This window comes from Mustelus asterias, unplaced genomic scaffold (genome assembly GCF_964213995.1).
Source record: "Mustelus asterias unplaced genomic scaffold, sMusAst1.hap1.1 HAP1_SCAFFOLD_656, whole genome shotgun sequence".
Classification (NCBI taxonomy): domain Eukaryota; kingdom Metazoa; phylum Chordata; class Chondrichthyes; order Carcharhiniformes; family Triakidae; genus Mustelus; species Mustelus asterias.
In genome coordinates this window covers 93,388-120,000 of record NW_027590605.1, presented here as the reverse complement: position 1 = coordinate 120,000, position 26,613 = coordinate 93,388, and the positions used below count along the sequence as shown (strand labels likewise).

The following is a 26,613-nucleotide window of genomic DNA, read 5'->3' as shown; positions in this document are numbered from 1 at the left end:
GAGTGTTTGATGGGAATTAGCTGCCCTGTGCTATCTCACTGTGATGTATGTGCATTGCTCCTGCGAGACCACGTTGAGAGATGTCTGTTCTGGCGCAGGTCGATGGGGTGCGAAGATCATTACCAGTGACACTGGTGGATGGAAAGTTGCATCTATATCAGAGTGGGGAGTTTGCCGTGGTGGAGACGGATTTTGGTCTGAAAGTGATGTATGAGTGGAAGTGGTATCTGATCGTCGAGATTCCAAGCAGTTACTTTGGACAGCTTTGTGGTCTGTGCGGCAACTTCAATGGTAAGGCTGACGATGACAAACTCTTTCCAAATGGCACCAGGGCTTCCTCGATCGTTCACTGGGCTGGCAGCTGGAAGGTCAACGAACGGGACCCCTTCTGCTGGGACTATTGCCGTGGCTACTGCCCCACCTGCTCAGACGAGCATCGCAAGCTTTACGAGAGTGAGAAGTACTGTGGGTGGCTGCAGAAGATCTTCGGACCCTGTCACCAAAAGGTGGAGCACCGACCCTTCTTTGACAGCTGTGTCTATGATGTATGTCTGAACCAGGGCAGGAAGAGCATGCTATGCCAGGCCCTGGCAGCCTATGCCACGGAATGCCAGAAGGAGGGAATCATTGTGAAAAACTGGCGCAAAGAAACATCCTGCCGTAAGTGATTGTGCAACCCCAGCGCTCCCCATAGTGTGTGTGGGACCCCGAGTGAGTCAGTGTGTGTGGGACCCGTACCCCAGTGAGAGTCAGTGTGTCTGGGTCCCGTACCCCAGTGAGAGTCAGTGTGTGTGGGACCCGTACCCCAGTGAGAGTCAGTGTGTGTGGGACCCGTACCCCAGTGAGAGTCAGTGTGTGTGGAACCCGTACCCCAGTGAGAGTCAGTGTGTCTGGGACCTGTACCCCAGTGAGAGTCAGTGTGTGTGGGACCCGTACCCCAGTGAGAGTCAGTGTGTGTGGAACCCGTACCCCAGTGAGAGTCAGTGTGTGTGGAACCCGTACCCCAGTGAGAGTCAGTGTGTGTGGAACCTGTACCCCAGTGAGAGTCAGTGTGTGTGGAACCCGTACCCCAGTGAGAGTCAGTGTGTGTGGAACCCGTACCCCAGTGAGAGTCAGTGTGTGTGGGACCCGTACCCCAGTGAGAGTCAGTGTGTGTGGAACCTGTACCCCAGTGAGAGTCAGTGTGTGTGGGACCCGTACCCCAGTGAGAGTCAGTGTGTGTGGGACCCGTACCCCAGTGAGAGTCAGTGTCTGGAACCCGTACCCCAGTGAGAGTCAGTGTGTGTGGGACCCAGACCCCAGTGAGAGTCAGTGTGTGTGGAATCCGTACCCCAGTGAGAGTCAGTGTGTGTGGGACCCGTACCCCAGTGAGAGTCAGTGTGTGTGGGACCCGTACCCCAGTGAGAGTCAGTGTGTGTGGGACCCATACCCCAGTGAGAGTCAGTGTGTGTGGGACCCGTACCCCAGTGAGAGTCAGTGTGTGTGGGACCCGTACCCCAGTGAGAGTCAGTGTGTCTGCGTCCCGTACCCCAGTGAGAGTCAGTGTGTGTGGGACCCGTACCCCAGTGAGAGTCAGTGTGTGTGGGACCCGTACCCCAGTGAGAGTCAGTGTGTGTGGGACCCGTACCCCAGTGAGAGTCAGTGTGTGTGGGACCCGTACCCCAGTGAGAGTCAGAGTGTGTGGGACCCGTACCCCAGTGAGAGTCAGTGTGTGTGGAACTCGTACCCCAGTGAGAGTCAGTGTGTGTGGGACCCGTACCCCAGTGAGAGTCAGTGTGTGTGGGACCCGTACCCCAGTGAGAGTCAGTGTGTGTGGGACCCGTACCCCAGTGAGAGTCAGTGTGTGTGGGACCCGTACCCCAGTGAGAGTCAGTGTGTGTGGGACCCGTACCCCAGTGAGAGTCAGTGTGTGTGGGACCCGTACCCCAGTGAGAGTCAGTGTGTGTGGGACCCGTACCCCAGTGAGAGTCAGTGTGTGTCGGACCCGTACCCCAGTGAGAGTCAGTGTGTGTGGAACCCGTACCCCAGTGAGAGTCAGTGTGTGTGGGACCCCTATCCCAGTGAGAGTCAGTGTGTGTGGAACCCGTACCCCAGTGAGAGTCAGTGTGTGTCGGACCCGTACCCCAGTGAGAGTCAGTGTGTGTGGAACCCGTACCCCAGTGAGAGTCAGTGTGTGTGGGACCCGTACCCCAGTGAGAGTCAGTGTGTGTGGGACCCGCACCCCAGTGAGAGTCAGTGTGTGTGGGACCCGTACCCCAGTGAGAGTCAGTGTGTGTGGGACCCGTACCCCAGTGAGAGTCAGTGTGTGTGGAACCCGTACCCCAGTGAGAGTCAGTATGTGTGGGACCCGTACCCCAGTGAGAGTCAGTGTGTGTGGAACCCGTCCCCCAGTGAGAGTCCGTGTGTGTGGGACCCGTACCCCAGTGAGAGTCAGTGTGTGTGGGACCCGTACCCCAGTGAGAGTCAGTGTGTGTGGGACCCGTACCCCAGTGAGAGTCAGTGTGTGTGGAACCCGTACCCCAGTGAGAGTCAGTGTGTGTGGGACCCGTACCCCAGTGAGAGTCAGTGTGTGTGGAACCCGTACCCCAGTGAGAGTCAGTGTGTGTGGAACCCGTACCCCAGTGAGAGTCAGTGTGTGTGGGACCCGTAACCCAGTGAGAGTCAGTGTATGTGGAACCCGTACCCCAGTGAGAGTCAGTGTGTGTGGAACCCGTACCCCAGTGAGAGTCAGTGTGTGTGGGACCCATACCCCAGTGAGAGTCAGTGTGTGTGGAACCCGTACCCCAGTGAGAGTCAGTGTGTGTGGGACCCGTACCCCAGTGAGAGTCAGTGTGTGTGGGACCCATACCCCAGTGAGAGTCAGTGTGTGTGGGACCCGTACCCCAGTGAGAGTCAGTGTGTGTGGGACCCGTACCCCAGTGAGAGTCAGTGTGTGTGGAACCCGTACCCCAGTGAGAGTCAGTGTGTGTGGGACCCGTACCCCAGTGAGAGTCAGTCTGTGAGGGACCCGTACCCCAGTGAGAGTCAGTGTGTGTGGGACCCGTACCCCAGTGAGAGTCAGTGTGTGTGGGACCCGCACCCCAGTGAGAGTCAGTGTGTGTGGGACCCGTACCCCAGTGAGAGTCAGTGTGTGTGGGACCCGTACCCCAGTGAGAGTCAGTGTGTGAGGGCCCCGTACCCCAGTGAGAGTCAGTGTGTGTGGAACCCGTACCCCAGTGAGATTCAGTGTGTGTGGAACCCGTACCCCAGTGAGAGTCAGTGTGTGTGGAACCCGGACCCCAGTGAGAGTCAGTGTGTGTGGGACCCGTACCCCAGTGAGAGTCAGTGTGTGTGGAACCCGTACCCCAGTGAGAGTCAGTGTGTGTGGAACCCACACCCCAGTGAGAGTCAGTGTGTGTGGGACCCATACCCCAGTGAGAGTCAGTGTGTGTGGGACCCGTACCCCAGTGAGAGTCAGTGTGTGTGGAACCCACACCCCAGTGAGAGTCAGTGTGTGTGGGACCCGTACCCCAGTGAGAGTCAGTGTGTGTGGAACCCGTACCCCAGTGAGAGTCAGTGTGTGTGGGACCCGTACCCCAGTGAGAGTCAGTGTGTGTGGGACCCGTACCCCAGTGAGAGTCAGTGTGTGTGGAACCCGTACCCCAGTGAGAGTCAGTGTGTATTAGGGATTGTTGGCATGGACACATTGAGTGAAGTGGACTGTTCTATTCCCTTGGGAAGGGGAAGGACACAGTGGACAGGGTGGGGCTGAGAATTTGAATCCTTCCCTCCTGTGGCCCGGGCTGGGGGGAGTGGGGGATATAGTCCCAGGGTGAGGGGGACGAGCATTTTGGACTGAAATGAGCAGAAAGTCTTCGGAGCGGAAAATCTTTGGAAATAGAGTCACAGAGGTTTACAGCATGGAAACAGGCCCTTCGGCCCAACCTGTCCATACCACCCTTTTTTTTTAAACCCCTTAGCTAATCCCAATTGTCCACAATTGGCCCATATCCCTCTATATCCATCGTACCCATGTAACTGTCTAAATGCTTTTTAAAAAGACAAAATTGTACCCACCTCTACTACTACCTTACTACAATCTTATTGGATTCCTGATTGGGAAGGGAATTAGGGGTTATAGGGATCAGGCGGGTAAGTGGAACTGATCCACTTCAGATCAGCCATGATTTTATTGAATGGTGGGGCAGGCTCGAGGGGCGAGATGGCCGACTCCTGCTCCTAGTTCCTTTGTTCTCATGTTCTTATGTTCTATCTCTGGCAGCTCGTTCCAGACACTCACCACCCTCTTGTGTGAAAAAATTGCCCCTCTGAACCCTCTTGTATCTCTCCCCTCTCACATTAAACCCATGCCCTCTAATTTTAGACTCCCCTACCCTTGGGAAAAGATATTGACTATCGAGCTGATCTGTGCCCCTCATTATTTTATAGATCTCTATAAGATCACCCCTCAGCCTCCTACGCTCCAGAGAAAACAGTCCCAGTCTATCCAGCCTCTCCTTATAACTCAAATCGCGGGCCCAGAGAGTTCCATGGTCAAGGATCAATGGATCTGTGGGTGCCGAAGGAGAGGGTGGGAATGGTCGGTTGAGGTCGAAGGTCACCCAGGCAGACATTGGGAGGGGTAGCAGGTCCGACGGGCTGAATGGCTCTCTCCGGCTCCTCTTGTTGGTTTTTTTGGAGCCGGTTGGTGATTGGTTGGGTGTGTGTTACTTGGGTGTGTCTTGTCTTTAACATCTCTCTCCTCCATCCGCAGCCTACAAGTGCCCGGCGAACAGCCATTATGAGGCCTGCAGTAAAGCCTGCCCGGCGACCTGCGACGACCCAAAGGGGACAGCAGACTGCAAGCAGCCATGTGTAGAGGGTTGCCAGTGTGACGCGGGCCACGTGCTGGTGGATGGGAAGTGCGAGCCCACCTCCTTGGCCTGCGGCTGCACCTATCAGGGGATCCACTACAAGCCCAAGGAGAGGTTCTGGGCGGATGATAAGTGCCATGTGCAGTGCTACTGTGACCCTGACCTCAGGATGGTCGTTTGTGAGGAGAATAGATGCAAGGCCAGCGAAGTGTGCGCCACCATCGATGGGGTCCGGGGCTGCTTCCCGGCCAGTTATTCCACCTGCTCTGCCAACGGGGACCCCCACTACCGAACCTTTGATGGAACCAGGTACAACTTTATGGGCACCTGTGTCTACAAGCTGTCCGGCCTGTGCTCCAAGGCCTCCGACCTCACCCCGTTTGAGGTGCGTGTGGAGAACGATCACCGTGGCAGCAAGGCAGTCTCCTACACCAAGGTGGTGACGGTGCAGGTCTACGGAACCACCATCGTCCTCAGTGTGACCAAACCCCGCAGAGTGATGGTGAGTGTGCCCCCAATTTGTAATAACTCCCCCCACCCCTCCCCTGGAACCCATCGCCCCAACAAACCCCCTGAAAACAACTCCGAACCGACTGTGCCAATCAGGGTTGCCATCACCTCAAACCGGTGTCAGGAGAGAGAATTACTGAGGCTGATTGCTCACACCACATTCCCCCATCCCACCCTCCCGATCCCGTATCCCTCAATCCCACCCTCCCTATCCCGTATCCCTCAATCCCACCCTCCCTATCCCGTATCCCTCAATCCTACCCTCCCTATCCCGTATCCCTCAATCCCACCCTCCCTATCCCGTATCCCTCAATCCCACCCTCCATATCCCGTATCCCTCAATCCCACCCTCCCCATCCCGTGTCCCTCAATACCACCCTCCCCATCCCGTGTCCCTCAATCCCACCCTCCCTATCCCGTATCCCTCAATCCCACCCTCCCTATCCCGTATCCCTCAATCCCACCCTCCCTATCCCGTATCCCTCAGTCCCACCCTCCCTATCCCATATCCCTCAATCCCACCCTCCCCATCCCTCAATCCCACCCTCCATATCCCGTATCCCTCAATCCCACCCTCCCCATCCCGTATCCCTCAATCCCACCCTCCCTATCCTGTATCCCTCAATCCCACCCTCCATATCCCGTATCCCTCAATCCCACCCTCCCTATCCCGTATCCCTCAATCCCACCCTCCATATCCCGTATCCCTCAATCCCACCCTCCCCATCCCGTATCCCTCAATCCCACCCTCCCTATTCCGTATCCCTCAATCCCACCCTCCATATCCCGTATCCCTCAATCCCACCCTCCCCATCCCGTATCCCTCAATCCCACCCTCCCCATCCCGTATCCCTCAATCCCACCCTCCCTATCCCGTATCCCTCAATCCCACCCTCCCCATCCCGTATCCCTCAATCCCACCCTCCATATCCCGTATCCCTCAATCCCACCCTCCCCATCCCGTATCCCTCAATCCCACCCTCCATATCCCGTATCCCTCAATCCCACACTCCCTATCCCGTATCCCTCAATCCCACCCTCCCTCCTTATCCCTCAATCTCAAACTTTTAGAAGGGTCAGTACTGAGGGAGTGCCGCACTGTCCGAGGGTCAGTGCTGAGGGAGTGCCGCTCTGTCAGAGGGTCAGTGCTGAGGGAGTGCCGCACTGTCAGAGGGTCAGTGCTGAGGGAGTGCCGCTCTGTCAGAGGGTCAGTGCTGAGGGAGTGCCGCACTGTCAGAGGGTCAGTACTGAGGGAGTGCCGCACTGTCAGTGGGTCAGTACTGAGGGAGAGCCGCACTGTCAGAGGGTCAGTGCTGAGGGAGTGCCGCACTGTCAGAGGGTCAGTGCTGAGGGAGTGCCGCACTGTCAGAGGGTCAGTACTGAGGGAGTGCTGCACTGTCAGAGGGTCAGTGCTGAGGGAGTGCTGCACTGTCAGAGGGTCAGTGCTGAGGGAGTGCCGCACTGTCAGAGGGTCAGTACTGAGGGAGTGCCGCAATGTCAGAGGGTCAGTGCTGAGGGAGTGCCGCACTGTCAGAGGGTCAGTGCTGAGGGAGTGCTGCACTGTCAGAGGGTCAGTGCTGAGGGAGTGCCGCACTGTCAGAGGGTCAGTGCTGAGGGAGTGCCGCACTGTCAGAGGGTCAGTACTGAGGGAGTGCCGGACGGGGAGGGGTGGGGGGGATCAGTGGGAGGAGAAGATGGTGACTCTATCTCTGTATTGTCCAGGTGAATGGTGTCCTCACATCGCTGCCCTGTTACCTGGACACTGACCGGATCACCGTCTACAGGAGTGGCTGGACTGGGGTGGTCCAGACGGACTTTGGCCTGAAGGTGACCTTCGACTGGCGGACCCACGTGACGGTCACTCTGCCCAGCAGCTACGCGGGAGCCGTCTGCGGCCTGTGTGGGAGTTACAACGGCCACAGGGATGGTGACCTGCGCCTGCCGGACGGCCGGGTCACTCGCGACGCTGAGGCCTTTGGGAAGAGCTGGAAGGTGGCCGATGTCCCGGGCTGTGTCACTGGCTGTGGGAAGCAATGCCCCGTCTGCCCCAAGGACCACGAGGGGAAGTTCAGCGGGGACGATTACTGCGGGAAAATACCCAGCGCTTCAGGACCCTTCCGCGACTGCCTCAAGGTGGTGGACCCCGCGCCTTTCTTCCACGATTGCATCTACGATGTCTGTCACTACCGAGGTCTCCGCAAAGCCCTGTGTGAGGCCCTCAGCCTTTACACTGGCGCCTGTCAGGAGGCCGGGGCCAAGGTCTATGCTTGGAGGACCAACAACTTCTGTCGTGAGTATCTTCCTGCACTCCGAATCCCTGATCTCCTTCCCCTTCCCTCCTCCCCCCTCCACTGTGCAGCAAGCAGGCCATTCAGCCCCTCTGCTCCATGCCTGGGTTGTGTGGAGCACACGCGCCTCCTCCCCATCTCCCAAAGGGTTTGCATTTACCCAGCATCAGGGACTCAGAAACCAATCGAGGGAGCGGGAGAGAGAGGTGGGCAGTTTTAGGGAGGGAATTCCAGAGCTTGGGGCCCCCCAGACAGCTGAAGGCACGGCCGCCAATGGCGGAGCGATGGGAATCGAGGGAAGCTCGAGAGGCTGGAAATGGAGGAACGCAGAGATCTCAGAGGGTTAGAGGTTACAGAGATAGGGAGGGGTGTAGGGGCTGGAGGAGGTTACAGAGATAGGGAGGGGTGTAGGGGCTGGAGGAGGTTACAGAGATAGGGAGGGTTGTAGGGGCTGGAGGAGGTTACAGAGATAGGGAGGGTTGTAGGGGCTGGAGGAGGTTACAGAGATAGGGAGGGTTGTAGGGGCTGGAGGAGGTTACAGAGATAGGGAGGGTTGTAGGGGCTGGAGGAGGTTACAGAGATAGGGAGGGTTGTAGGGGCTGGAGGAGGTTACAGAGATAGGGAGGGGTGTAGGGGCTGGAGGAGGTTGCAGAGATAGAGAGGGTTGTAGGGACTGGAGGAGGATACAGAGATAGGGAGGGCTGTAGGGGCTGGAGGGGGTTACAGAGGTAGGGAGGGGGTGTAGGGGCTAGAGGAGGTTACAGAGATAGGGAGGGTTGTAGGGGCTGGAGGAGGTTGCAGAGATAGAGAGGGTTGTAGGGACTGGAGGAGGTTACAGAGATAGGGAGGGGTGTAGGAGGTTACAGAGATAGGGAGGGTTGTAGGGGCTGGAGGAGGTTACAGAGATAGGGAGGGTTGTGGGGGCTGGAGGAGGTTACAGAGATAGGGAGGGGTGTAGGGGCTGGAGGAGGTTGCAGAGATAGAGAGGGTTGTAGGGACTGGAGGAGGTTACAAAGATAGGGAGGGGTGTAGGAGGTTACAGAGATAGGGAGGGGTGTAGGGGCTGGAGGAGGTTACAGAGATAGAGAGGGGGTGTAGGGGCTGGAGGAGGTTACAGAGATAGGGAGGGGGTGTAGGGGCTGGAGGAGGTTACAGAGATAGGGAGGGGGTGTAGGGGCTGGAGGAGGTTACAGAGATAGGGAGGGGGTGTAGGGGCTGGAGGAGTTTACAGAGGTAGGGAGGGGTGCAGGGTCTGGAGGAGGTTACAGAGATAGGGGAGGGGTGTAGGGGCTGGAGGAGGTTACAGAGATAGGGAGGGGTGTAGGGGCTGGAGGAGGTTGCAGAGATAGAGAGGGTTGTAGGGACTGGAGGAGGATACAGAGATAGGGAGGTCTGTAGGGGCTGGAGGGGGTTACAGAGGTAGGGAGGGGGTGTAGGGGCTGGAGGAGGTTACAGTGATAGGGAGGGGTGTAGGGGCTGGAGGAGGTTACAGTGATAGGGAGGGGTGTAGGGGCTGGAGGAGGTTACAGAGATAGGGAGGGGTGTAGGGGCTGGAGGAGGTTACAGAGATAGGGAGGGGTGTAGGGGCTGGAGGAGGTTCCAGAGATAGGGAGGGGTGTAGGGGGCTGGAGGAGGTTACAGAGATAGGGAGGGGTGTAGGGGCTGGAGGAGGTTACAGAGATAGGGAGGGGTGTAGGGGCTGGAGGAGGTTACAGAGATAGGGAGGGGTGTAGGGGCTGGAGGAGGTTACAGAGATAGGGAGGGGTGTCGGGGTTGGAGGAGGTTCCAGAGATAGGGAGCGTTGTAGGGGCTGGAGGAGGTTACAGTGATAGGGAGGGGTGTAGGGGCTGGAGGAGGTTACAGAGATAGGGAGGGGTGTAGGGGCTGGAGGAGGTTACAGAGATAGGGAGGGGTGTAGGGGCTGGAGGAGGTTACAGAGATAGGGAGGGGTGTAGGGGCTGGAGGAGGTTACAGAGATAGGGAGGGGTGTAGGGGCTGGAGGAGGTTACAGAGATAGGGAGGGGTGTAGGGGCTGGAGGAGGTTACAGAGATAGGGAGGGGTGTAGGAGCTGGGGGAGGTTACAGAGATAGGGAGGGGTGTAGGGGGCTGGAGGAGGTTACAGAGATAGGGAGGGGGTGTAGGGGCTGGAGGGGGTTACAGAGATAGGGAGGGGTGTAGGGGCTGGAGGGGGTTACAGAGATAGGGAGGGGGTGTAGGGGCTGGAGGAGGTTACAGAGATAGGGAGGGGTGTAGAGACTGGAGGAGGTTACAGAGATAGGGAGTGGTGTCGGGGCTGGAGGAGGTTACAGAGATAGGGAGGGGTGTTGGGGCTGGAGGACGTTACAGAGATAGGGAGGGGTGTAGGGGCTGGAGGAGGTTACAGAGATAGGGAGCGGTGTACGGACTGGAGGAGGTTACAGAGATAGGGAGGGGTGTAGGTGCTGGAGGAGGTTACAGAGATAAGGAGCGGTGTCGGGGCTGAAGGAGGTTAGAGAGATAGGGAAGGGTGTAGGGGCTGGAGGAGGTTACAGAGATAGGGAGGGGTGTAGGGGCTGGTGGAGGTTCCAGGGATCGGGAGAGGTGTAGAGATTGGAGGAGGTTACAGAGATAGGAAGTGGGTGTTGGGGCTGGAGGAGGTTACAGAGATAGGGAGGGGTGTAGGGGCTGGAGGAGGTTACAGAGATAGGGAGGGGTGTAGGGGCTGGAGGAGGTTACAGAGATAGGGAGGGGTGTAGGGGCTGGAGGAGGTTACAGAGATAGGGAGGGGTGTAGGGGCTGGATGAGGTTACAGAGATAGGGAGAGGTGTAGGGTCGAGAGGAGTTTACAGAGATACTGAGAGGTGTAGGAGCTGGAGGCAGTTACAGAGATAGTGAGGGGCGTCGTGGCTGGAGGAGGCTACAGAGATAGGGAGTGATGTAGGGGCTGGAGGATGTTACAGAGATAGGGAAGGGTGTAGGGGCTGGAAGAGGTTATAGAGATAGGGAGGGGTGTAGGGGCTGGAGGACGTTACAGAGATAGGGAGGGGTGTCCGGACTGGAGGAGGTTGCTGAGATAGGGAGGGGTGTAGGGGCTGGAGGAGGATACAGAGATAGGTAGTGGTGTAGGGTCTGGAGGAGGTTACAGAGATAGGGAGGGGTGTCGGAGCTGGAGGAGGTTACAGAGATAGGGAGGGGTGTCGGAGCTGGAGGGGGTTACAGAGATAGGGAGGGGTGTCGGGGCTGAAGGAGGTTACAGAGATAGGGAGGGGTGTCGGAGCTGGAGGAGGTTACAGAGATAGGGAGCGGTGTCGGGGCTGAAGGAGGTTACAGTGATAGGGAGCGGTGTCGGGGCTGAAGGAGGTTACAGAGATAGGGAGCAGTGTCGGGGCTGAAGGAGGTTACAGAGATAGGGAGGGGTGTAGGGGCTGGAGGAGGTTACAGAGATAGGGAGCGGTGTCGGGGCTGAAGGAGGTTACAGTGATAGGGAGCGGTGTCGGGGCTGAAGGAGGTTACAGAGATAGGGAAGGGTGGAGGGGCTGGAGGAGGTTACAGAGATAGGGAGCGGTGTCGGGGCTGATGGAGGTTACAGAGATAGGGAAGGGTGGAGGGGCTGGGGGAGGTTACAGAGATAGGGCGCGTTGTCTGGACTGGAGGAGCATACAGAGAGAAGGAGGGGTATACGGGCTGGAGGAGGTTGCAGAGATAGGGAGGGGTGTAGGGTCGAGAGGAGTTTACAGAGATAGGGAGGGGTGTAGGAGCTGGAGGAGGTTACAGAGATAGGGAGCGGTGTCGGGGCTGAAGGAGGTTACAGAGATAGGGAAGGGTGGAGGGGCTGGGGGAGGTTACAGAGATAGGGAGCGGTGTCGGGGCTGAAGGAGGTTACAGAGATAGGGAGGGGTGTCTGGACTGGAGGAGTTTACAGAGAGAAGGAGGGGTATACGGGCTGGAGGAGGTTGCAGAGATAGGGAGGGGTGTAGGGTCGAGAGGAGTTTACAGAGATAGTGAGTGGTGTAGGGGCTGGAGGAGGTTACAGAGATAGGGAAGGGGCATCGAGGCTGGAGGAGGTTACAGAGATAGGGAGGGGTGTAGGAGCTGGAGGAGGTTGCAGAGATAGAGAGGTAGAGAGATAGAAATAGTTCGCCGAATATTAGAGATCGAGAGTTGGTTGGAGGGGAGGTCCTTAATACAATTACTGTTACTAAGGAGGTGGTGCTTGGTAGACTAATAGGACTGAAGGTAGACAAGTCCCCGGGCCCGGATGGAATGCATCCCAGGGTACTGAAAGAAATGGCTGAGGTAATAGCAGATGCGTTAGTAGTAATTTATCAAATTTCGCTGGACTCTGGGGTAGTGCCGGCTGACTGGAAAACAGCTACTGTTACGCCGCTGTTTAAAAAAGGAAGTAGACAAAAGGCGGGTAACTACAGGCCGGTTAGCTTAACATCCGTAGTTGGGAAGATGCTAGAGTCCATTATTAAAGAGGAAATAACAGAGCACCTGAATAAGAATGGTTCGATCAAGCAGACGCAGCATGGATTCATGAAGGGAAAGTCGTGTTTGACGAATCTACTGGACTTTTATGAAGATGTCACGAGTGCGGTTGACAGAGGGGAACCGGTGGATGTGGTGTTTTTAGATTTCCAGAAGGCGTTCGATAAGGTGCCTCACAAAAGGTTGCTGCAGAAGATTGGGGTACACAGAGTTAGGGGTAAGGTATTGGCGTGGATTGGGGATTGGCTATCTAACAGAAAGCAGAGAGTTGGGATAAATGGGTGCTTTTCTGGTTGGCAGTTGGTGACCAGTGGCGTGCCGCAGGGATCGGTGCTGGGGCCTCAATTGTTTACCATTTACATAGATGATCTGGAGGAGGGGACTGAATCTAGGGTATTCAAGTTTGCTGATGACACGAAGGTGAGTGGGAAAGCGAATTGGTTGGAGGACGCGGAAAGTCTGCAGAGAGATTTGGATAAGCGGAGCGAGTGGGCAAGGATCTGGCGGATGGAATATAACGTTAGCAAATGTGAGGTTATCCACTTTGGAAGAAATAATAGTAAATTGGAATATTATTTAAATGGAGAAAAATTACATCGTGCGACTGTGCAGAGGGACCTGGGGGTCCTTGTGCACGAATCGCAAAAACTCAGTCTGCAGGTGCAGCAGGTGATCAAGAAGGCGAATGGAATGTTGGCCTTTATCGCGAGGGGGATAGAATATAAAAGCAGGGAGGTCTTGCTGCAACTGTACAAGGCACTGGTGAGGCCGCAACTGGAATACTGTGTGCAGTTTTGGTCTCCTTATTTGCAAAAGGATATATTGGCCTTGGAGGGAGTGCAGAGAAGGTTCACCAGGTTGATACCGGAGATGAGGGGTGTGGCTTTTGAGGAGAGATTAAACAGATTGGGTCTGTACTCGTTGGAGTTTAGAAGGATGAGGGGTGATCTTATAGAGACATATAAGATAGTGAAGGGGCTGGATAGGGTAGAGGTGGAGAGATTCTTTCCACTTAGAAGGGAAACCAGAACTAGAGGGCACAGCCTCAAAATAAGGGGGGGGCCGGTTCAGAACAGAGTTGAGGGGGAACTTCTTCTCTCAGAGGGTAGTGAATCTCTGGAATTCTCTGCCCATTGAAGTGGTGGAGGCTTCCTTGTTGAATATGTTTCAATCACGGGTAGATAGTTTTCTGATCGATAAGGGAATTAGGGGTTATGGGGAGCAGGCGGGTAAGTGGAACTGATTCGCTTCAGATCAGCCATGATCTTGTTGAATGGCGGGGCAGGCTCGAAGGGCCAGATGGCTTACTCCTGCTCCTATTTCTTATGTTCTTATGTTCTTATGTGTCGGGATTGGAGGAGCTTACAGGGATAGGGAGGGTAGGAGGGGCTGGAGGAGGATGCAGAAATAGGGAGGGTTGTAGGGAGTGGCGGAGGATACAGAGATAGGGAGGGTTGTCGGGGCTGGAGGGGGTTACAGAGGTAGGGAGGGATGTAGGGGCTGGAGGAGGTTACAGAGATAGGGAAGGTTGTAGGGGCTGGAGGTGCTTACAGAAGTAGGGAGGAGTGACGGGGCTGGAGCAGGTGACAGAGATGGGAAGGGGTTTTGGGGGCTGGAGGAGGTAACAGAGATAGGGAGAGGTGTAGGGTCTAGAGGAGGTTACAGAGATAGTGGGAGGTGTAGGATCTGGATGCGGTTACAGAGATAGGGAGGCTTGTAGGGGCTGGAGGAGGTTACAGAGATAGGGAGCGGTGTACGGACTGGAGGAGGTTACAGAGATAGGGAAGGTGTGTCGGGGTTGGAGGAGGTTACAGAGATAGGGAGAGGTGTAGGAGCTGGAGGCAGTTACAGAGATAGTGAGGGGTGTAGGGGCTGGAGGAGGCTACAGAGATAGGGAGTGATGTAGGGGCTGGAGGAGGTTACTGAGATCGGGAAGGGTGTGGGGCCTGGAAGAGGTTATAGAGATAGGGAGGGGTGTAGGGGCTGGAGGACGTTACAGAGACAGGGAGGGGTGTCCGGACCGGAGGAGGTTGCTGAGATAGGGAGGGGTGTAGGGGCTGGAGGAGGTTACAGAGATAGGGAGCGGTGTAGGGGCTGGAGGAGGTTACAGAGATAGGGAGGGGTGCAGGGGCTGGAGGGAGTTACAGAGATAGGGAGGGGTGTAGGGGCTGGAGGGAGTTACAGAGATAGGGAGGGGTGTCGGGGCTGGAGGACGGTACAGAGATAGGGAGGGTGTGCAGGGGTTGGAGGAGGTTACAGAGATAGGGAGGGGTGTAGGGGCTGGAGGAGGTTACAGAGATAGTGAGTGGTGTCGGGGCTGGAGGAGATTACAGAGATAGGGAAGGGGCGTCAAGGCTGGAGGAGGTTACAGAGATAGGGAAGGGTGTAGGGGCTGGAGGATGTTACAGGGATAGGGAGGGTTGTTGGGGCTGCCGGAGGATACAGAGATAGGGAGGGTTGTAGGGGCTGGAGTGAGTTACAGAGATAGGGAGGGGTGTAGGAGCTGGAGGAGGTTACAGAGATAGGGAGGGGTGTAGGGGCTGGAGGAAGTTACAGAGATAGGGAGGGGTGTATGGTCTGGGGGAGTTTACAGAGATAGGGACGGATGTAGGGGCTGGAGGAGGTTACAGAGATAGGGAGGGGTGTAGGGGCTGGAGGAAGTTACAGAGATAGGGAGGGGTGTATGGTCTCGGGGAGTTTACAGAGATAGGGACAATGTAGGGGCTGGAGGAGATTGCTGAGATAGAGAGGGATGACGGGGCTGTAGGAGTTTACAGAGATAGGGAGGGGTGCAGGGGCTGGAGGAGGTTACAGAGATAGGGAGGGGATGTAGGGGCTGGAGGAGGTTACAGAGATAGGGAGGGGATGTATGGGCTGGAGAAGGTTACAGGGATAGAGCAGGGTGTAGAGGCTGGAGGAGGTTACAGAGATAGAGAGGGGTGTAGGGGCTGGAGGAGGTTACAGAGGATAGGGAGGGGTGTAGGGGCTGGAGGAGGTTACAGAGATAGGGAGGGGTGTCGGGACTGGAGGAGTTTACAGAGATAGGGAGGGGTGCAGGGTCTGGAGGAGGTTACAGAGATAGGGGAGGGGTGTAGGAGCCAGAAGGGAATACAGAGATAGGGAGGGGTGTAGGAGCCAGAAGGGGATACAGAGATAGGGAGGGGTGTATGGGCTGGAGGAGGCTTTTTACACAGAGAGTAGTGGGTGCCTGGAACTCGCTGCAGTGGGAGGTAGTGGAGGCAGATACGATCGTGACTTTTAAGGGGGATCTTGGCAAGTACATGAATCGGATGGGAATGGAGGGATATGGTCCCGGAAGGGTAGGGGGTTTTAGTTCAGTCGGGCAGCATGGTCGGTGCAGGCTTGGAGGGTCGAAGGGCCTCTTCCTGTGCTGGAATTTTCTTTGTTCTTTGTTGCAGAGATAGGGAGGGGTGTAGGGGCTGGAGGAGGTTACAGAGAGAGGGAGGGGTGTAGGGACTGGAGGAGGTTACAGAGATAGGGAGGGGATGTAGGGGCTGGAGGAGGTTACAGAGATAGGGAGGGGTGTAGGGGCTGGAGGAGGTTACAGAGATAGGGAGGGGTGTAGGGGCTGGAGGAGGTTACAGAGATAGGGAGGGGTGTAGGGGCTGGAGGAGGTTACAGAGATAGGGAGGGGGTGTGGGGGCTGGAGGAGGTTACAGAGATAGGGAGGGGGTGTAGGGGCTGGAGGAGGTTACAGAGATAGGGAGGGGGTGTGGGGGCTGGAGGAGGTTACAGAGATAGGGAGGGGGCATCGAGGCTGGAGGAGGTTACAGAGATAGGGAGGGGTGTAGGAGCTGGAGGAGGTTGCAGAGATAGAGAGGTAGAGAGATAGAAATAGTTCGCCGAATATTAGAGATCGAGAGTTGGTTGGAGGGGAGGTCCTTAATACAATTACTGTTACTAAGGAGGTGGTGCTTGGTAGACTAATAGGACTGAAGGTAGACAAGTCCCCGGGCCCGGATGGAATGCATCCCAGGGTACTGAAAGAAATGGCTGAGGTAATAGCAGATGCGTTAGTAGTAATTTATCAAATTTCGCTGGACTCTGGGGTAGTGCCGGCTGACTGGAAAACAGCTACTGTTACGCCGCTGTTTAAAAAAGGAAGTAGACAAAAGGCGGGTAACTACAGGCCGGTTAGCTTAACATCCGTAGTTGGGAAGATGCTAGAGTCCATTATTAAAGAGGAAATAACAGAGCACCTGAATAAGAATGGTTCGATCAAGCAGACGCAGCATGGATTCATGAAGGGAAAGTCGTGTTTGACGAATCTACTGGACTTTTATGAAGATGTCACGAGTGCGGTTGACAGAGGGGAACCGGTGGATGTGGTGTTTTTAGATTTCCAGAAGGCGTTCGATAAGGTGCCTCACAAAAGGTTGCTGCAGAAGATTGGGGTACACAGAGTTAGGGGTAAGGTATTGGCGTGGATTGGGGATTGGCTATCTAACAGAAAGCAGAGAGTTGGGATAAATGGGTGCTTTTCTGGTTGGCAGTTGGTGACCAGTGGCGTGCCGCAGGGATCGGTGCTGGGGCCTCAATTGTTTACCATTTACATAGATGATCTGGAGGAGGGGACTGAATCTAGGGTATTCAAGTTTGCTGATGACACGAAGGTGAGTGGGAAAGCGAATTGGTTGGAGGACGCGGAAAGTCTGCAGAGAGATTTGGATAGGCTGAGCGAGTGGGCGAGGATCTGGCGGATGGAATATAACGTTAGCAAATGTGAGGTTATCCACTTTGGAAGAAATAATAGTAAATTGGAATATTATTTAAATGGAGAAAAATTACATCGTGCGACTGTGCAGAGGGACCTGGGGGTCCTTGTGCACGAATCGCAAAAACTCAGTCTGCAGGTGCAGCAGGTGATCAAGAAGGCGAATGGAATGTTGGCCTTTATCGCGAGGGGGATAGAATATAAAAGCAGGGAGGTCTTGCTGCAACTGTGCAAGGCACTGGTGAGGCCGCAACTGGAATACTGTGTGCAGTTTTGGTCTCCTTATTTGCAAAAGGATATATTGGCCTTGGAGGGAGTGCAGAGAAGGTTCACCAGGTTGATACCGGAGATGAGGGGTGTGGCTTTTGAGGAGAGATTAAACAGATTGGGTCTGTACTCGTTGGAGTTTAGAAGGATGAGGGGTGATCTTATAGAGACATATAAGATAATGAAGGGGCTGGATAGGGTAGAGGTGGAGAGATTCTTTCCACTTAGAAGGGAAACCAGAACTAGAGGGCACAGCCTCAAAATAAGGGGGGGGCCGGTTCAGAACAGAGTTGAGGGGGAACTTCTTCTCTCAGAGGGTAGTGAATCTCTGGAATTCTCTGCCCATTGAAGTGGTGGAGGCTTCCTTGTTGAATATGTTTCAATCACGGGTAGATAGTTTTCTGATCGATAAGGGAATTAGGGGTTATGGGGAGCAGGCGGGTAAGTGGAACTGATTCGCTTCAGATCAGCCATGATCTTGTTGAATGGCGGGGCAGGCTCGAAGGGCCAGATGGCTTACTCCTGCTCCTATTTCTTATGTTCTTATGTTCTTATGTGTCGGGATTGGAGGAGCTTACAGGGATAGGGAGGGTAGGAGGGGCTGGAGGAGGATGCAGAAATAGGGAGGGTTGTAGGGAGTGGCGGAGGATACAGAGATAGGGAGGGTTGTCGGGGCTGGAGGGGGTTACAGAGGTAGGGAGGGATGTAGGGGCTGGAGGAGGTTACAGAGATAGGGAAGGTTGTAGGGGCTGGAGGTGCTTACAGAAGTAGGGAGGAGTGACGGGGCTGGAGCAGGTGACAGAGATGGGAAGGGGTTTTGGGGGCTGGAGGAGGTAACAGAGATAGGGAGAGGTGTAGGGTCTAGAGGAGGTTACAGAGATAGTGGGAGGTGTAGGATCTGGATGCGGTTACAGAGATAGGGAGGCTTGTAGGGGCTGGAGGAGGTTACAGAGATAGGGAGCGGTGTACGGACTGGAGGAGGTTACAGAGATAGGGAAGGTGTGTCGGGGTTGGAGGAGGTTACAGAGATAGGGAGAGGTGTAGGAGCTGGAGGCAGTTACAGAGATAGTGAGGGGTGTAGGGGCTGGAGGAGGCTACAGAGATAGGGAGTGATGTAGGGGCTGGAGGAGGTTACTGAGATCGGGAAGGGTGTGGGGCCTGGAAGAGGTTATAGAGATAGGGAGGGGTGTAGGGGCTGGAGGACGTTACAGAGACAGGGAGGGGTGTCCGGACCGGAGGAGGTTGCTGAGATAGGGAGGGGTGTAGGGGCTGGAGGAGGTTACAGAGATAGGGAGCGGTGTAGGGGCTGGAGGAGGTTACAGAGATAGGGAGGGGTGCAGGGGCTGGAGGGAGTTACAGAGATAGGGAGGGGTGTAGGGGCTGGAGGGAGTTACAGAGATAGGGAGGGGTGTCGGGGCTGGAGGACGGTACAGAGATAGGGAGGGTGTGCAGGGGTTGGAGGAGGTTACAGAGATAGGGAGGGGTGTAGGGGCTGGAGGAGGTTACAGAGATAGTGAGTGGTGTCGGGGCTGGAGGAGATTACAGAGATAGGGAAGGGGCGTCAAGGCTGGAGGAGGTTACAGAGATAGGGAAGGGTGTAGGGGCTGGAGGATGTTACAGGGATAGGGAGGGTTGTTGGGGCTGCCGGAGGATACAGAGATAGGGAGGGTTGTAGGGGCTGGAGTGAGTTACAGAGATAGGGAGGGGTGTAGGAGCTGGAGGAGGTTACAGAGATAGGGAGGGGTGTAGGGGCTGGAGGAAGTTACAGAGATAGGGAGGGGTGTATGGTCTGGGGGAGTTTACAGAGATAGGGACGGATGTAGGGGCTGGAGGAGGTTACAGAGATAGGGAGGGGTGTAGGGGCTGGAGGAAGTTACAGAGATAGGGAGGGGTGTATGGTCTCGGGGAGTTTACAGAGATAGGGACAATGTAGGGGCTGGAGGAGATTGCTGAGATAGAGAGGGATGACGGGGCTGTAGGAGTTTACAGAGATAGGGAGGGGTGCAGGGGCTGGAGGAGGTTACAGAGATAGGGAGGGGATGTAGGGGCTGGAGGAGGTTACAGAGATAGGGAGGGGATGTATGGGCTGGAGAAGGTTACAGGGATAGAGCAGGGTGTAGAGGCTGGAGGAGGTTACAGAGATAGAGAGGGGTGTAGGGGCTGGAGGAGGTTACAGAGGATAGGGAGGGGTGTAGGGGCTGGAGGAGGTTACAGAGATAGGGAGGGGTGTCGGGACTGGAGGAGTTTACAGAGATAGGGAGGGGTGCAGGGTCTGGAGGAGGTTACAGAGATAGGGGAGGGGTGTAGGAGCCAGAAGGGGATACAGAGATAGGGAGGGGTGTAGGAGCCAGAAGGGGATACAGAGATAGGGAGGGGGGTATGGGCTGGAGGAGGCTTTTTACACAGAGAGTAGTGGGTGCCTGGAACTCGCTGCAGGGGGAGGTAGTGGAGGCAGATACGATCGTGACTTTTAAGGGGGATCTTGGCAAGTACATGAATCGGATGGGAATGGAGGGATATGGTCCCGGAAGGGTAGGGGGTTTTAGTTCAGTCGGGCAGCATGGTCGGTGCAGGCTTGGAGGGTCGAAGGGCCTCTTCCTGTGCTGGAATTTTCTTTGTTCTTTGTTGCAGAGATAGGGAGGGGTGTAGGGGCTGGAGGAGGTTACAGAGAGAGGGAGGGGTGTAGGGACTGGAGGAGGTTACAGAGATAGGGAGGGGATGTAGGGGCTGGAGGAGGTTACAGAGATAGGGAGGGGTGTAGGGGCTGGAGGAGGTTACAGAGATAGGGAGGGGTGTAGGGGCTGGAGGAGGTTACAGAGATAGGGAGGGGTGTAGGGGCTGGAGGAGGTTACAGAGATAGGGAGGGGGTGTGGGGGCTGGAGGAGGTTACAGAGATAGGGAGGGGGTGTAGGGGCTGGAGGAGGTTACAGAGATAGGGAGGGGGTGTGGGGGCTGGAGGAGGTTACAGAGATAGGGAGGGGGTGTAGGGGCTGGAGGAGGTTACAGAGATAGGGAGGGGTGTAGGGGCTGGAGGAGGTTACAGAGATAGGGAGGGGTGTAGGGGCTGGAGGAGGTTACAGAGAGAGGGAGGGGTGTAGAGGCTGGAGGAGGTTACAGAGATAGGGAGGGGTGTAGGGGCTGGAGGAGGTTACAGAGAGAGGGAGGGGTGTAGGGGCTGGAGGAGGTTACAGAGAGAGGGAGGGGTGTAGGGGCTGGAGGAGGTTACAGAGATAGGGAGGGGTGTAGAGGCTGGAGGAGGTTACAGAGATAGGGAGGGGTGTACGGACTGGAGGAGGTTACAGAGAGAGGGAGGGGTGTAGGGGCTGGAGGAGGTTACAGAGAGAGGGAGGGGTGTAGAGGCTGGAGGAGGTTACAGAGATAGGTAGGGGTGTAGGGGCTGGAGGAGGTTACAGAGAGAGGGAGGGGTGTAGGGGCTGGAGGAGGTTACAGAGAGAGGGAGGGGTGTAGAGGCTGGAGGAGGTTACAGAGATAGGGAGGGGTGTAGGGGCTGGAGGAGGTTACAGAGATAGGGAGGGGTGTAGGGGCTGGAGGAGGTTACAGAGATAGGGAGGGGTGTAGGGGCTGGAGGAGGTTACAGAGAGAGGGAGGGGTGTAGGGGCTGGAGGGGGTTACAGAGATAGGGAGGGGGTGTAGGGGCTGGAGGAGGTTACAGAGATAGGGAGGGGGTGTAGGGGCTGGAGGAGGTTACAGAGAGAGGGAGGGGTGTAGGGGCTGGAGGGGGTTACAGAGATAGGGAGGGGGTGTAGGGGCTGGAGGAGGTTACAGAGATAGGGAGGGGGTGTAGGGGCTGGAGGAGGTTACAGAGAGAGGGAGGGGTGTAGGGGCTGGAGGGGGTTACAGAGATAGGGAGGGGGTGTAGGGGCTGGAGGAGGTTACAGAGAGAGGGAGGGGTGTAGGGGCTGGAGGAGGTTACAGAGATAGGGAGGGGTGTAGGGACTGGAGGAGGTTACAGAGAGAGGGAGGGGTGTAGGGGCTGGAGGGGGTTACAGAGATAGGGAGGGGTGTAGGGACTGGAGGAGGTTACAGAGAGAGGGAGGGGTGTAGGGGCTGGAGGAGGTTACAGAGAGAGGGAGGGGTGTAGGGGCTGGAGGAGGTTACAGAGATAGGGAGGGGTGTAGGGGCTGGAGGAGGTTACAGAGATAGGGAGGGGTGTAGGGGCTGGAGGAGGTTACAGAGATAGGGAGGGGTGTAGGGGGCTGGAGGAGGTTACAGAGATAGGGAGGGGTGTAGGGGCTGGAGGAGGTTACTGAGATAGGGAGGGGTGTAGGGGCTGGAGGAGGTTACAGAGATAGGGAGGGGTGTAGGGGCTGGAGGAGGTTACAGAGATAGAGAGGGGGTGTAGGGGCTGGAGGAGGTTACAGAGATAGGGAGGGGGTGTAGGGGCTGGAGGACGTTACAGAGATAGAGAGGGGGTGTAGGGGCTGGAGGAGGTTACAGAGATAGGGAGGGGGTGTAGGGGCTGGAGGACGTTACAGAGATAGGGAGGGGGTGTAGGGGCTGGAGGACGTTACAGAGATAGAGAGGGGTGTAGGGGCTGGAGGAGGTTACAGAGATAGGGAGGGGTGTTGGGGCTGGAGGAGGTTACAGAGATGGGGAGGGGTGTAGGGGCTGGAGGAGGTTACAGAGATAGGGAGGGGTGTAGGGGGCTAGAGGAGGTTACAGAGATAGGGAGGGGTGTTGGGGGCTAGAGGAGGTTACAGAGATAGGGAGGGGTGTTGGGGCTGGAGGAGCAGTACAGTGTTGAAGGTTCAGTAGTGAGGGAGTATCTGATTCTTGGAGATGCTGTCTCTCATGATGTGACATTAAACCAAGGTCCTGTCCGCCCTCTTGGGGTGGGAGTGAAAGGTTCCTGGTTCAGCATTTGGGAGAAGAGCAGGGGGGAAGGGTGGGAGGTTGGGGGCAGTTCACCCAGTGTCCTGGTGCCAATATTTATCCCTCAAGTCCCATCACGGATCTCGTTCATTCCCACAGTGCTGTGTGTGGGATCTTGCTGTGTGTGAATTGGCCGCTGAGTTCCTGCATTTTAACCATGATTCCAGTTGAAATACAGTCCCTGACTGGTGGTGAAAGGATTTGGGACATCCTGATTGGCGGAGAGGGGTGGGTCTTTCTCTCGTTACCAGTAGCTGGGGCATGGATGGTGAGCTGCGATGCGTGTTGGAGATTCCGGGAGGTTCTGTGTATTGTTTGAAGTTTATGGGTTGCTGCATTGTGTCTCTAACATCCCTCTCTTTCTCCCCCCTCACAGCTACTGAGTGTCCAAAGAATTCTCACTATGAACTGGCTGGTTCTGGCTGTCCAGCCACCTGCTACAGTCTGACTGCCCCCCAGGGCTGCCAGGCCCCGTCCCGGGAGGGCTGCCAGTGTGAAAACGGATTCATCCTGAGCGGTGACCAGTGCGTCCCGCTGTCCGAGTGTGGCTGCGCCCACCAGGGATGGTACCGCAAGAAGGGCGAGGTTTTCTACCCTGGCGCCCTCTGCAAGCAGCGATGTGTCTGTCGGGGGGACGGCGAGGTTGAGTGCGTAGGCACCGTCTGCGGGCCAGGGGAGGTGTGCAAGACAGCCAACGGGGTGCAAGGCTGCCACCCGGCCGGACACGCCAAGTGCGTGGCCTCGGGCGACCCCCACTACGTGTCCTTTGACGGAGTGAGATTTGACTTCCAAGGAACCTGCACCTACATCCTGTCCAAGGCAGTGAAGCTGAGCAGTGGCCTGGAGGAGTTCAGTGTCTTGGTGGACAATGTCAAGTGGGGCAATGGCAGGGTGGCGGTCACTCGCATGGTCATGGTCAATGTCTACGGCCATCGCTTCACCATGGAGCAAGGGGTGAAGTGGAAGGTTCAGGTGAGCACGCTCGCGATTGTGAGGCTGCGGGGGTGGGTGGTTTGGTGGGAGGGGGGTTGGAGGTTGGCTGGGATTGGGGTTGGCAGGGGGAGGTGGGACTGGCAGGGGATTGGAGTTGGCAGGGGGGCGTTGGGGTTGGCAGGGGGAGATGGGGCTGGAAGGTGGTTGGGGTTGGCGGGGAGGTGCGACTGGCAGGGGTTAGGATTGACAGGGAGGTGGGACTGGCAGGGGTTGGGGTTGGCGGGGAGGTGGGGTTTGCAGGGGGTTTGGGTTTGGCATGGTTTGGAGGTTGGCAGGGGGTTGGGGTTGGCAGGGTTTGGAGGTTGGCAGGGGGGTTGGGGTTGGCAGGAGAGTTGGGGTTGCAGGGTTTGGAGGTTGGCAGGGGGGTTGGGGTTGGCAGGGTTTGGAGGTTGGCAGGGGGGTTGGGGTTGGCAGGAGGGTTGGGGTTGCAGGGTTTGGAGGTTGGCAGGGGGGTTGGGGTTGGCAGGGTTTGGAGGTTGGCAGGGTGGTTGGGGTTGGCAGGGTTTGGAGGCTGGCAGGTTGGGGTTGGCAGGGTTTGGAGGTTGGCAGGGGGGTTGGGGTGGCAGGGCGGTTGGGGTTGGCAGGGCAGTTGGGGTTGGCAGGGTTTGGAGGCTGGCAGGGGGGTTGGGGTTGGCAGGGGGGTTGGGGTGGCAGGGGGGTTGGGGTTGGCAGGGGGGTTGGGGTTGGCAGGGGTTGGCAGGGGGGTTGGGGTTTCCAGGGGGTTGGGGTGGCAGGGGGGTTGGGGTTGGCAGGGGGGTTGGGGTTGGCAGGGGGGTAGGGGTTGCAGGGTTTGGAGGTTGGCAGGGGGGTTGGGGTTGGCAGGGCGGTTGGGGTTGGCAGGGTTTGGAGGTTGGCAGGGGGGTTGGGGTTGGCAGGGTTTGGAGGTTGGCAGGGGGGTTGGGGTTGGCAGGGGGGTTGGGGTTGGCAGGGGGGTTGGTGAGACTGGCAGCGCTTGGCCGCAGCATTGTTTTTTAGTGGTGACAGTTGACGTGCTCTCTGTGTCTCGCAGGTCGATGGGGAACTCTTTAATCTGCCCTTCCAGCTGCGCTGTAAGAGTGTAAAGGTGACCCAGGAAGGGAACAAGATCGTGCTGCAGACAAGGTTTGGTCTGCAGGTCACATACGATGCAGTGTATTATGTGGCTGTGGTGGTCCCCAGCACCTACCAGGGGAAACTGGGCGGTCTGTGCGGGAACTACGACATGGACGACAAGAACGAGTTCACCCTTCCTGACGGCAAGGTGACCCAAGATATGACGGTGTTTGGAGCGAGCTGGAAGGTGTCGGTCCGGGGGATGCAGTGTAGCGATGGCTGTGGGGACAAGTGTCCACGCTGCGATGCGGAAAAGACCAGCTTGTACGGCAGGAACGATGCTTGTGGCCTCTTGAAAGCTGGCAATGGGCCGTTTGCCGCTTGTATACGTGTGATTAAACCTGAAGCCTTCTTTAAGAACTGCCTGTATGATGTGTGTGAAGCCAATGGACAGCGGGAGGTGCTCTGTAACAGTCTCCAAGCATACGCCATTGCCTGTCAGTCCGCTGGTGTCCACATCAAATCCTGGAGGAACAAAGACTTCTGCCGTGAGTATTGGATTCCTTTGTGCAATGTATGAAAGGGGGTACTGAGGCCAACTGTGAAACCCATGCCCAATTCACCCCCACCCATAGGTGCTGGGATAGGCTGACCAGGGATGGGTGCTGAATGTTAATCAAAGGCTTAATGCTGAATTAATGCTAACCTTTCGCAATGGTGTCAATTGGACCCAACATATCAACACCATCTCCCCATATCCCTCAATCCCACCTTCTCCCCATATCCCTCAATCCCACCTACTCCTCATATCCCTCAATCCCACCTTCTCCCCATATCCCTCAATCCCACCTTCTCCCCGTATCCCTCAATCCCACCTTCTCCCCATATCCCTCAATCCCACCTTCTCCCCATATCCCTCAATCCCACCTTCTCCCCATATCCCTCAATCCCACCTTCTCCCCATATCCCTCAATCCCACCTTCTCCCCATATCCCTCAATCCCACCTTCTCCCCATATCCCTCAATCCCTCATCTCCCCATATCCCTCAATCCCACCTTCTCCCCATATCCCTCAATCCCACCTTCTCCCCATATCCCTCAATCCCACCTTCTCCCCATATCCCTCAATCCCACCTTCTCCCCATATCCCTCAATCCCTCATCTCCCCATATCCCTCAATCCCACCTTCTCCCCATATCCCTCAATCCCACCTTCTCCCCATATCCCTCAATCCCACCTACTCCTCATATCCCTCAATCCCTCATCTCCCCATATCCCTCAATTCCACCTTCTCCCCATATCCCTCAATCCCTCATCTCCCCATATCCCTCAATCCCACCTTCTCCCCATATCCCTTTGTTCGACTGGAGCAGGACTGAGGGAGAGATTCTTAGCAGGAGTGCTGAGGGTAGGCAAAGTACTGATTTCTTTATTTAATTGTATTCCTTGTTTGTTTCGCGGGCTTTTTTCAAGGTTTTAAATTAAAGGAAGTGAGGTCAGCTGAAGGGGATTCTGGGAGGTTGAGTTCTTAGTATAAAAGTCAGTTACCTGGGGGCTTCGACCTCTTTGTTCGACTGGAGCATAAAAAGCCGGCCGCACTATACAGCGGGCAGCGTCGGGAGCGGGCAGCGTAGTGTGTGGGAAGCAGAGTGTGTGGGAAGCAGAGTGTGTGGGAAGCAGAGTGTGTGGGAAGCAGAGTGTGTGGGAAGCAGAGTGTGTGGGAAGCAGAGTGTGTGGGAAGCAGAGTGTGTGGGAAGCAGAGTGTGTGGGAAGCAGAGTGTGTGGGAAGCAGAGTGTGTGGGAAGCAGAGTGTGTGGGAAGCAGAGTGTGTGGGAAGCAGAGTGTGTGGGAAGCAGAGTGTGTGGGAAGCAGAGTGTGTGGGAAGCAGAGTGTGTGGGAAGCAGAGTGTGTGGGAAGCAGAGTGTGTGGGAAGCAGAGTGTGTGGGAAGCAGAGTGTGTGGGAAGCAGAGTGTGTGGGAAGCAGACTGTGTGGGAAGCAGAGTGTGTGCTATAAGGGCTTTGGCTCACAGGGCTTAGGCAAGGTACGTTATTTTTATCCAAACCTATATAGAATAAGGGTAATTATGAGTGATAGGCCAGTTCGGTGCTTCCAGTGTGGGATGTGGGAGTTCCTGGAAACACCGAGCCTCCCGGAGGTTCACATTTGTGCCAGGTGCGTGGAACTGCAGCTCCTGAGGGACCGCGTCACGGAACTGGAGCTGCAGATTGCTGACCTTGGTCTAGTCAGGGAGAATGAGAGAATAATTGACATGAGTTATAGGGAACGAGTTACACCGGGGCATCGGGAGGAAGACACGGGGGTCACAGTTAGGAGGAGTAAAGGTCAGAAGGGTAACGTACCAGAGAGTATTCCAGTGGCTGTCTCTCATAATAGGAAGGGCTCGGCGACAGGTGTGAGAGGGGAGGGGAGTGAGCAATTAGTGGAGGGGTCACCTGTGGTTGTCCCACTCCAAAACAAGTATATTGTTTTGGATAGTGTGGAGGAGGATGACTCACCAGGGGTAAGCCACAGTGACCAGGTCACTGGCACAGAGTCAGGCTCTGTGGCCC

General features: G+C 56.3%; 1 protein-coding gene across 1 annotated transcript in view; it reads left to right on the top strand.

Moving 5' to 3' along the window:
- LOC144487227 (IgGFc-binding protein-like) overlaps positions 1-26,613 on the top strand; it is a 47,662-nt gene that overhangs the window by 9,137 nt on the left and 11,912 nt on the right. Inside the window, exons 4-8 of the mRNA XM_078205299.1 lie at positions 99-660; positions 4,754-5,355; positions 7,086-7,653; positions 22,394-22,989; positions 24,020-24,590. Of these exons, the coding sequence (XP_078061425.1) occupies positions 99-660; positions 4,754-5,355; positions 7,086-7,653; positions 22,394-22,989; positions 24,020-24,590 (2,899 nt within the window). The remainder of the gene's footprint in view (positions 1-98; positions 661-4,753; positions 5,356-7,085; positions 7,654-22,393; positions 22,990-24,019; positions 24,591-26,613) is intronic.